At 35.8% G+C, this 12,568-nt stretch overlaps 1 protein-coding gene across 2 annotated transcripts in view; it reads right to left on the reverse strand.

The window, feature by feature from the left end:
- Window positions 1-436: 436 nt before the first annotated feature.
- Window positions 437-12,568, reverse strand: part of Bap60 (Brahma-associated protein 60) — a 155,028-nt gene continuing 142,896 nt past the window's right edge. For both annotated transcript variants that reach the window (XM_085817875.1, XM_085817874.1), the window contains exons 11-13: window positions 3,528-3,608; window positions 1,550-1,672; window positions 437-1,397 (exon numbers count right to left, since the gene is read on the reverse strand). In XM_085817875.1, coding sequence (XP_085674001.1) covers window positions 1,242-1,397; window positions 1,550-1,672; window positions 3,528-3,608 — 360 coding nt within the window. In that variant the 3' untranslated portion in view covers window positions 437-1,241. The remainder of the gene's footprint in view (window positions 1,398-1,549; window positions 1,673-3,527; window positions 3,609-12,568) is intronic.

Raw genomic sequence — 12,568 nt, forward strand, 5'->3', positions numbered from 1 at the left:
AATTTATGAAATGCTTGAAAACATAGATTATTTTCTTAATACGATTACAAATATTTTAAGCATTATTAAGACCTATTGTAACTGTCAAAATTTATGTTATATGCATTTCGTTTCTAAATTTCTTCACATGGTATACTTTAATTTTACTAATTTTTTATAGTATATTACGTGGCTGATATTTTTAAAACTAAATACTCTCACTAGATTTCCTCAGTAAGGCTCCCTTTTTTAACTTAGTTTGTCTGGATCAGTTGGTTCACTGGTATTTTTAACTCACTGTTTTCAGATGCGACTGAATTAATACAGCTAAATTGTTTTTATCTACAAAAATTTCTGGACAAAACCTTCAGCTAAAGTAATTTATTCATAATGAACAATGCTAGAAAAATTATGTATCATCCACATTAAGCAAAGGAAACATCTATGATGCGAAAAGCACACTTTAAAAAGTAACATTTTTAATATCAAAAGAATGAAATAGCTTACATATCCGATACTTTTATAAATACACACATACAAAAAAAAATGTAATAAAAACAATATACATTTTTTTGGTAAATTAATTTTGAGAGACTGTTTGCTTACATTATAGATCAGATAGGAAAAAATATTTGTTGCCCAGAATAACTTCTAGTCAAGTCTTAGCTCTTTCTCTCTTTCAACAGAAAGAGAGAGAAATAACTTTCCCCCTTGTACTATTTTTCTTGAAGCAAGAAGTTGTTTTTGAAAAGCAAAATAAATGTCTTTGAATTTAAAAATAAGTTTATGGTCAAACACCATAAACACTAATTATCAATAAAAAAATACAAATGTAAAATTTAATTTGACAATGTTCATTTAATAGTGAAACATGACTAAATATAACCAGTATTACTGACAACATACAGACTGAATATAAGTTCTCTAAAGTAACCAGCCCTGCAAAAGACTAAAATCTCTGGTATTATGAGTAACTGTCTCAGACAAAGTTTGTTGTCATTGTTTACAATGCAATAGTTGCCTATTACTTAAGAATTTGATGATTTGTGTAAGAAATTAAAAGAAAAGTCCATTAAATATATATTTGTAATGCAATATATATTCAATCGAAAAGCACAAATACTAAGATTGGAACAGCAACTACAAAACATATAAATTTTTAAATTAAAAATCATTACTCAAAATATAGAGAAGAGAATACAGATGTTCTTATAAATGATAATACATATACATAAATGAATACAATAAATTTTGACTCGAGCTTATGTATTTCGTATTCCCAAGGCTTGTTCGAGTTCAGCACGACGCTGATTAACTTTCCCATAGAAATAACGGCAAACTGCTTCTTGTGCCCATGGTTGGTAATAGAAGTCTGATCGTCTTTCTTCTTCAGGATTTCCGACTACATCAGTCATTATCTGCAGAACAACCAAACCACCACTTATTATCATACAGAAAACAGTCAAAATTTACAAGAAAGATAGAAACTAAAGAAATACATTATTTCTATGAGGTATCTTTATACTTAATGTTAAAAAAAGCACAATCTAAGAGCTCATGAAACTGTTACCTTCAGATCTCTAGTCTGTGATATAAGCCATTTATAAATAAACTGCTGCGGTTCCTTGGCAAAGCTTAAGAAAAATTCTCTGTTTGTTTTCAATTGATTGATGGTTTCCACAGTTTCATGAATCTAATTATAAAAAAAATAGTTTTCAAGTATCAAAGAGAGAAAAACAATACATTTTATTTATAATAGTTTTTAAAATTCTGATAAAACACATTTTTACTTATCCTCATATCAATGAATAAAAGGAAGGGGGGAGGGAAAATTTTTAAATACAGAAAATTCACAAGAAAGAATAAAGAAATATATAATTCTTTTTTTTTGAATGACAGTTACAGAAGTATGACTCAATGGAAAATACAAATGCAAAGCCACATCTGCCTACTAATTTCCTTCATCATGATGTCAATACTAATATATACTAATGTTATTATGAAGCATTGCACCCAGTGGCTTCTCCCAGGAAGTTTTTCTCCAGCAACAGCAATTTGTTCATAAAAGTTTTTCATGCTCCTCGTTTTTTAATATGGCTGATTTAAGCGAATGTGCAGCTACGCGATGCTGTTTCTTGCTCAAAAATGCCATAGATGCAGAACACTGCTTACATAGGCACTGCTATATGAACAACTTGAGTGCATGAGAGGTTTTTCTCAGTTAAAAATAGGGAAATGTCAAATCAAACTTTCTTCTGGATGTCCGTTAACTTTATGAATGGACAAAAATGTCCAAAAAATTCATATACTTGCAACTGAAGGCCACAAACAGACCATTGAAGAGCTGGGGAACTTATCTGGACTACTCTGTATATCAGTTCAGTGAATTTTAACAAAAGCTTTTAGAATGAGAAGGGCGGCTGAAAAATTTATGCCTTGAATTCTGACCGCTGTGCTTTGAAAGAACAGCTCCAAAGCAAGCTAAACATTCTTCCCAAGATCATTACTGATGACAACACACGATGCTATTCTTATGATCCCAAAACTAAACATCAATTAAACCAGTGGAAGTCACCATTGTCATTTAATCCCCAAAAATGTATGTCAAATGAAATCAAACATTATGACCATGCTCTTTTTTTATGGGAGGAGGGTCGCATACTCACAGTTCATTCCACCAAATCAAGATTTCTAATTAGAGGTACTAAAAAAAAATGCGTAACAGTGTGCAAGAAAAGACTTGATTTGTGACAGATGGGGGAATTAACTATGACAATGCACCAGTTTTTTTTTGGGAAAAAATAGCATGACTCCCTTATTCCATGCTCCTTACTTATCTGACCTTGCTCCATGCGACATCATTTTGTTTCCTTGGATAAAGAGGAACACGACTGTGATTTCATGACATAGAAGAAGTGAAGGAAAAAAATGAGATAGTGTCAGCCATTAAAACAGACGAGTTCAAAAAATATTTCTAAGAATGGAATCATAGCTTGGACAAATGTATTAAGTATAATGGAGACTACTTTCAAGTTGATAAGATTGTTTGGTAAAATAATAATAATAAATACATAGAAAGAGCTCTTAAAAAAGAACTGCAGTTTTTTGGAGGACTCCTTCATATAGCTAATTCAAGTTGTAGAGACATTAAGTTATTTCAAAGCAGGAGACATGAAAAATGTGCAATGCCCTTGCCGGGACTCAAACCTTGAACCTCTCGAATATGCGCTGAGAATTACACCATGATGGCGGGAGAAATACCTTATATACTCTCCCTTTTAAAGGGCGACTAGTGTTCACGGGACCCAATCGCCAAATTCTGGTGGCAGAGAATCATCATTCACCACCTTTTTTTTAGTTCAGGCACCACTATAGAGACATTATGTTATTTCAAAGCAGGAGACATGAAAAATGTGCAGTGCCCTCCCCGGGACTTGAACCTCTCGAATACACGCCGAGCGTGCTGACGACGAAGGCATGCTAAAAAGGTGGGAGAAATATCTTATAAAGTAACTTGAAATGCAATACGTAAAAAAGTTAATTCTTACTTTATTGTCCAATGTTTGAATTTCTTGCTGACTAGCAGTTGACAGAAGAAAACTATTCATTTGAGATTTGAGTGGATCATCCTATTAAAAAAAAAAAAAAAAAAAAAAAAAAAGGAGAGAGAGAGAGATGTTAGAAATAAATGCATAAATTTTAATCTATTTTACAGAAGAAGAATTATGTCAGAAGGCAATGTACTATATTCAAGAGAAACTGAAACAAACTGACTGAAGTGTTATTATGTTCTTGCAAATTAATCCACATGAAAAATATACCCCAAATTTTATTTCAAGAGCATCGCTAGAAATAATGACAAGAAACCACAAAACTAATTTCTAAAAAAATAAGGAGGGATAGAAAGAGGCAGCTTCTTTTTATAACTAAAATATCCAATTCTACTACTATTAATGATCATAAATATTCACATTCTTATATATTTTAAACTTTCTGCTTTCAATGTAAGCATTTTGTCGAACTTAAAAAGTTGACATTAATCCCAGCATACAACTTTGATCTATGTACTTTTGATTTAAATTATATGTTATAAATATGAAGTAAAAATTCTAAAAACTGACCACAATACAATCGTATAATTCTATCAAAAGAGTAATTACATTTCAAGCAAATACTGCTGCAATGAAACTGCACAAGAATGAAAAAATGGGAGCAAACATAAGTCACAGACGTAAATTTGCCTTTCAATATTCATATTTTGAAAAAGAAATCCAAAATCTCTGAAAAGGATGAATCCTGAATGATGAGAACAAACAGTTATGTAAATTTATAAGCCTATAACAGACACCTTTAAAAAACATTAATATACAAAAATATTAAGGTTTTCCAAACATTGTTAGCATGTGAATTGGGAGAGCGGGCTGCAATTTAATTAAAAAAATTCCATTTACAAAAAAGAAAGGCAAAAGTTATAAACAAGATCAGAATTATGCTCACTGTATTAAAATGACATATAATTCCTAGTATTAACCATATTGGAGGATGAATCTAATGATTCTGTTCCTGATTATTCCTGATATTATTCTGATTATAACAATTTAATATTATTTCAATTAATACAGTATGAGCCATAAAAGGCTGAGATTTTACCATATCACTATACTGTAATGGGATTAAATAAAGTAACAAATAACAGTAATACAAAATGAAAGCTCCAATTTTACAAACCATATACTGTATCCCCTCTTTGGGATATGATAAATGTTTAAACTTGTTGTCCAGTTCAGACAATCCCTTTTTATCCAGTACACTGTGCCTACCTCAAAAAGATAGGTGAACAAATATCGAGAATAGGTCACATTCTGCCTGGATCCTCCATCATAAGATTTGACATTTTTCATATAGGACATGAATTTCTTACTTTGCTGTGCTATATTACATTGTTTGTGCTACCTATTCATGATATTTACCATAATTATCACACAGATTGAATGGGAAAAACTCGACAAAAGATTCAGCTAGCTAAACTAAATATTGTAGTGATTCTTACCCTTTTTTACGATTGATTATCAATACCACCACCACAATAAGACAAATTTTAAATCCAGTTTACTATATCATTAGGATATCATCATTCGTGACACAGTGACTTGGATTTTGTAATTATTATACATCAGGCCACAGACTTCACATCATGAAGGTGGATTTTTTTTTAATCTTCAAAGTACCCCTCGCAAATGAAGCAACAAGATTAAAAAATCTGATGTGTACACCACATGACATCCTTGTACGAAATATTAAATTATATGCATTTTTTCCTGCATTTAATTTAAACTTACTTCCTTGAATTTCTTTAGAGATATATTTCTCGTTCAATTAATTCAGACCATTAGTCAGGAAATGGGCATGTTTGCAGCACACCCAGTATCAGTTTGTATGGCGTGTCGAAGTTTGCAGCAGCGTGGAACATCAGTATAGTGACCATTACTTTGGGTTCCCTTGACAATGCAGCATAGAGAGAGACTGTGACTCTCTCTAAGCTTGATACAGGAGTGGCATAATGTCTCTTTACAGACAAGTCCCGGTTCTGGGTGCAAAATTCTGATGGCTGCCTGGAGGCTCCGAGGAAACCTCATGTCGCCTGTTCGCATTCGTATTCAACTGCTGCCCTGGCCTGCACAGTCTCCAATGAAAACGTCTGGTCATGCATTCCGAGGACGGAAGCCGATAAGGAAGGACGTGCGTCTGACGCGCTCCCGCCAACTCAGCCGAGTTCAAGAAATTTTAGAAATTTTTTGCTAGATGATTTAATTGTTTCTTCAATGGATACTTTCAATACTTCGGATGTGCAATTGTGTGCTTCAGAGAGTACTCATACAGCTGATGAACCCAACCCTGATAAACCGATCGAAACTTATCATTGATTTTTATAGATTAAAAGCTCAGTTTGAAACAATTCAAACCCAGATGTAAACGGATGAAAGCATTTCTTCTTCGGTAAGGAGAAATTTAAATGTGTTTCTCGTACATGAGATCAAGAAACCGGTTCAAACTACTTTGGCTCAGTCACCCATTACTGCTTCTTGAAAACGAAAGACTGCGAGCGTTGATTCGGAGGGCTTCATTACCCCTGCATCAAGCAAACAGGGCAAACAGCCAGAAGTGACTCAAATTCAAATGCATCTGAATTGGCTTTAAATAACTCTCAAATATTACTTTAAAAAAAAAAAGAGAGAGAGAACCTACGCCTCTCTTAGAAACGGAAGTCAAAACAGAGGAGGAACGAGTTCGGAGCAGTTGCAGCACTCCCCCTCACAGAAACCCATTATTCCGGCAATGCACAAGAAAAGCTGTAAGCAGGGGAAAATGCAGATGAATTTCCTGTGAGAGCTGACCCCAAATATTAAGTGCACTCTCACTGGACGCTTTTTTTTAAAGCTGTTTGTTCATTCTGAGCTTGAATTCAGGGACGTTACATGCTGGCATCCAGTTCAAAACTTTCCACTTAATACAGGACAGGCTATCAAAATTGTGATTAGTTACTAGAGAGACTGAACTCAACGCTGTAAAAAATTGAGTTCTGGGGTTTCAAAGCACATAGGTGCACTAGGTTGACAAAATCACACACTGGACACCATATGCCACTTGTTTACATACAAGTCAGTCCTGATCCCTTCATTGACCAGCTGTAAGCCATTATTGACAAGTGGGGCACAGAGGTAAGGATTGAGGCTTACAGAGGCCACAAAGGCCCTATTCAGTGCTTTCGGTGCCGGGGATTTTTTCATTCCTCTGAAACCTGCACCTTAAATCTCTGTTGTATGTTGTATGAAGTGTGCTGGCCTGCAATGGGCAAAAGATTGCACTTTAAGTGATGATCAACCAGCTTGCTGCTGCAGCTGTGGAGGATCACACCCAGCATCATTTAAATCATGTCCTCGTTACCCAGGTAACAAGTGGAATTGCAGCAAAAAGTCTGCGCCTAAGGCAGCTGCCCCCTTAAGAGCTCATCGAAACCCATGGCAAATGCCGACCCATCACACCCGGTGACTATTCTTCCAAGCACAAACTTGTTGTCATATGCAGCAACCCTAGGGAAAGGACTTGAGAAGCCTGGACCTAATACCCGAAGTCCTAATCTGACGGTTACGGCGAATGTGCCTTCCGTAGCTCCACTGGTTACTACAGTAGAAAGTGGAGACTCTGAGGATGTCTTCTCCACCACTTTAAAATGCCTAATTGAGATCACCTGTGATCCTACAGGCATATTCTACTTCAAGCCTTTCAAAGAGCCCTGCTGAAGCTTAGGCAGGCAGAAGCCCTGATGATGGCCTTTCTCCTATATGAAAGCTATGTTATGCTTTCTAACTAGAACAATTTGGCTATTTTTAGACCAGTGGATCCAGTTGTACATCTCTTTAACAAGAGCCTTTCATAGTAGTCGCACGCGACTACACTTAACTTCTTAACTGTTTTTTTCTCCCTTCATAAAAAGGCAGCTACTTACCTGTTCACACCTCTCTAAGGGGTTGATTGCTATCTGGCATTTTATAAGCCACAGTGAATAGGAGCCAAAATTCTACTCTTCCAGTCAGCTAATCGACTGACCTTGTGTTAGCAGACTCGACTAAGGCTTCCCCCCTTTCCACAGACTCCGAGTGCAAACAATGTCAGTTTATTGACCTTGCGACCGCTCCCTCTCCATGTTGCTTGTGACTTCTAGTTTTGTTTTAATTATGATATCAAGAATCAAGGAATTACATTTGCAGCCTTTTAAATTTTCAGAATTTCTGAATGATGTTTCCCCTTCTAAATTGATTCTGGTTCTTATGTTTTGATACAAAATTTAATTAAAAAGAACTTCTTTGATTTTTTACTTTATTTCTCATGCAGAAGGCATTATCTCATGTAGATATTTTATTTTAGCTTTCAAAATTTTTACCCTATTTGACCAACCCTTCTTTTGGTGTAATTTATTTTTATCTTTGATGATGTAGAGTTGGGCATGGCTACAGGACCAGATGGATCAAGGAAGTTTAATAAATAAAACTTTCTTGATCCATCTGGTCATGGGTTGCTAAGAGACCGGCCCACTACCCCTCTCCAGCTAATACCACTGATGAAATGTGACACAGATTTTAAACAGCATGAAATGAGTTGCCCATTTCTGTCATCCAAGCCCAGTTTGACTTCATGTCTAACCAGGTAAGGGCTGTTTTAGCTGACCTGGGGTGACAACTGTTTCTACTAATTTCGCACCCCTGTAACCCCCCCCCAAACTGCTTACAAATTTAATCATTTTGTCTTCATGCCATACTGTTTAAGTGCAATAAATATCTTTTCGTGTTTGCTTTCCTTCATGGTGTTGGAATTTTAATGGCCAGCAGCGTAGAAAAACATAAAACACCAAATAAGGTTAAGACAATTAAAAAAATTACAATTAAAATTAAACTTTCTACCCCTAAACAAGCAATTCGGTTAGCAAGCAAGAAGGCAGATTTTTTCCATGCACAAAACTAAAAGTTTCCTTTTTGTTTAACTCGAAAAAAGCCACAGAATGTACAGAAAGACTTAACTCATTAGCCACTGGTGTTAAATTGACGCAATGTTCAAAATAAATGCTTATATAAATATAACTACCTAAGATATTTTATACCAGCAGATGATTTTGTGTAGGGAATATTATGAAGATTATTTCTGTAAAAAATATTTGCCTTCGACAATCATGTTGTTTATAATAATTGATCTCATACTTTAAGCAAAACTTTCGACCGGGTATTTTTGCTGAAAATATTTAACAAAAGAATCCCCGTCTTTATGAGTGACCTATTTGTAGTCAAGGTCACCATTTATCAGAACATTACATCAGTCAGATGTTTATATATGTGTTGGGAAGGAAGGGAAAACAGGTGTTGAGTTGACGCAACGTCAGCAGGAAACAGGTATTCAATCTCCTTTTTCACTCATTCCTTTCGATGTTCTGGTTCATGTTCTGGTTGTTTAAAAATGCCTAGAACGAGGTATCTTACATTAGAAAAAGCCCTTCAAAGTTTTTTAATGAAGAAACAGATGATGATAATGTTAATAACGACCAGAATGAAACTGATATTGTTGTTGTTCCCCCAGAAATTGCAGAGGCTAGTGACGAAGAAGAAAGGAATGGCAATGTTTTAAATAATAATAATGATATTTTACCAAATGATACTGCTGGGGAAGTTGAAATTCACGTAAGAAGTAAGTTTCAGCCTTCTAAAGGCAGTTATAGTCATACTAAAAAGTTTAAAAAGCATGTAGGGTTTATATTTATTTTAAGTTTAAACTACCTTTCCTGTCAAGTCTTACTTTCCCCTGGAACTGCCAATGCCAGAGTATGTAAATTTTAGTAGAACGCGCAAGGATTCAAATTATCAGCGGAAGTATTCAGAGTTAAATAGAAAGGAAACGAGTTTGAGGTGGATTTGGATACCTGGTCCAGACTTTAAGAGCGTCAGTCAAGATAAACGTCAATTTCTACGGAAAAAATTCAGTGGCGATATTTCTAGAAGGCCTAGAAAATCACTTTCAGCTCTACCCTGTGCCTGAAAGACAAAAAGTTGCCATCGCCACATCCGCACTAAGAGGACAGGCCGCTCTATGGTGCAAAAATATAGGCAAATTTTTATTAGGGGAATTTGGAAGCCAGACATATACATTTGAAAATTTCAAAAAATCGTTAGTAAAGGCCTTCCCCACAGTGAAAGATCGAGCAAGGCTGGAAGCCGAACTATATAGTTTCTATCAACGGGATATAGAAGAAATGACGGACTTTATTATACGAAAAATTAAGCTGATGGATATGCTGTATGGGAAGAAACCCGATGCGGAGATTATTGAAATAATCTTACCAAGATTGTTACCCGCTGTTCAAGACTACTTCGAAATTAGAAACCCAAGCACATTGCAGGAGCTCTTCGAATTGGTGGTGAAGTTTCAAAATCGCAGAATAGCAGAAAAAGCTAGAGGGGCAACGTATTCTCAAAGTACCCGAAGGAAATCTTCAAATGAGGAAACCAGAAATCGAAATCGCTCTTATGGGGGAAAGAGCTATCAAGCTAACTCATCGAAACTCGAAGGTCAAGGCCCAAAAAGAAAATTCGAAAATAAACATCCGCGTACCCAGAAGGCACAGATTGAAAGGAAAGCTTTAAACGAGTAGAGGGGCCTGTGAAAGGGAGGGTCCAGATCCCGGAAGTTTTAAAAAAACCCTCAAAAAGACATTTAAATACGGTCATCGTAAAAAACTCACATCTACCAATTATACAAGTCCTGGTTGGCGATGTACCAGTAGAAGCCCTCATCGATACAGGAGCAGAAGGGAATTTTATGAGTGAAAATTTCTTCAAAGAGAATTTTTATAGGGTACGATTATTTAAAACCAAAAATACGGAAATTATAGCGGCGCAAGGAAAAACATGTCACTGCATCGGGAAATTATCATTAAACATACAGGTAAAAAAGGAATGTTTCAAAGTATTAATTTTTGTAGTGAAGAATCTGCAAAATCCTCTTATTTTAGGTATGGAGTTTTTAAGGGCCGCGAGGGCCAAATTGAATTTTCAAGACAGTTCTGTGGTGCTGGAGATGGACCAGAGGGTGGTGAAACCTGTGGAGAAACCGCAAGTGGACCTTAGCCATCTGAATGACCATGAAAGGCAAGCAATACAGCAAGTGGTGAGTAATTTTTCTAACTTGTTTTCAGAAAAGCCGGGAAATTGTCAAATAGTTACGCATAAGATACAATTTAGTGCCGAAAAACCTTGTAGGACTAAACCTTATCGGTACGACAAACAAAAAGACTTAATCATCGAAGAACATATTCAAGAGATGTTAAAAGAATAAAATAATAACGCCCATAAATAGTGAGTACGCGAGTCCAGTCGTACTATGTAGGAAAAAGAACGAGTTTCCTCCTTCGGATAAAAGGGCTTGGAGGTTTGCTATCGATTACAGAAAACTAAATAGTATTAATAAATTTCCAGTTTACCCTTTGCCGGTTATAGAGGAAATTGTTAGACAGATCAAATTGACAAGATACATGTCTACTTTGGACTTAACGTCTGGCTACTATCAAATAGCTATGAGACCCGAAGACATACATAAAACCGCGTTTATAACAAAATCGGGCACTTATGCATTTTTACGCATGTCCTTTGGGTTGTGTGGGGCCCCATCAACATTCCAAAGAGCTATGGACATTGTCCTAAAGCCTGTCCTAGGAAAATCAACTTTAATTTATCTAGATGATGTAATTATAACGAGTAGTACGTTGGAACAACACATCAATGATCTAGAACAAGTTTTTAAATTATTAAAAGAGGCCGGTCTTACAATTAACGCCTCAAAATGTAAGTTCGCAACTAAAGAACTTAAATATCTCGGTTATAAAATTTCGCAAAAGGGTATAGAAACGCAAGATTCAAAAATAAAATCCATCAAGAATTTTCCACCGCCCAACACCGCCAAGAAACTTTCTTCTTTCCTTGGGTTATGTTCTTACTATCAGTCTTTCATAAAAGATTTCGCTAATATTGTTGAACCACTCTTAGTAATCAAAAGAAAGAGAGGTAAATTTACGTGGACAGCGGAAGCAAATACAACTTTTGAAAGATTAAAAGAGGCGCTCATCAATGCCCCTGTTTTAAAATTCCCGGAGGGGGCGAAAACCTGGAAATTGCAGCAGATGCGTCAGACTATGCGGTGGGTGCGGTTCTTATGCAAAATAGCCATCCTCTGGCATTTTTTAGTAAAATGTTGAAAAAGTCACAAAGGAATTATACAGCTACAGAAAGAGAAACATTAGCCGTATTAATGGCTGTACACAAATTTCGAGTTTATTTCGGCAAAGCGCCAGTAATAGTCTTTTCGGATCATGCGGCTGTTGGTAGACTTTACTCGGGGAAAAACCTAACGCCCAGGTTAATAAGATGGGTTTTAAAACTCCAAGAATATAATATCAGAATAAAATATAAACCGGGTAAGGAAAACAATGTAGCTGACGCACTTTCTCGTATAAAACTGGACGATGAAGGAAATGAACTTAAATGCGCTGTGTTGACTTCAAAAATTTTAGATTCTAGAGATACGATTATCACTGAACTGAAAGCTGATCCTGAATTTGGAAATATCTATGCATATTTGAAAGACCCCGAAAGCTTTGAGGACACAGATATCGATGCGATAAGAAATAGAGCAGAAAACTATGAAATAATAGATAATTTATTATTTTATACGAAAACAACAAACGAAAATCTTGAGTACAAACCAGTCATCCCAGCCTCGCTTCGATTAAGCATTTTGAAGGAATTACACGACGCGAAAACAGCGGGTCATTTAGGGGTCAGATAGACTTTAAAAAGGGTACGCGAGGCGGTATATTTCCCGCAATTATACAAAATAGTAACGGCGTATGTCAGGTCCTGCAATCAATGTCAGTTAATAAATGATATTAATTACAGCCCGGCCGGGTACTTAAATAGCATTCGCGCTACATTTCCGAATGAAATTTTAGGCATAGATCTTCTTGGTCCCTTTCCCCAGTGTGAGTTAAATA

This window comes from Stegodyphus dumicola, chromosome 1 (genome assembly GCF_044657685.1).
Source record: "Stegodyphus dumicola isolate Sdum_Otavi_A_Nest chromosome 1, ASM4465768v1".
NCBI lineage: Eukaryota > Metazoa > Arthropoda > Arachnida > Araneae > Eresidae > Stegodyphus > Stegodyphus dumicola.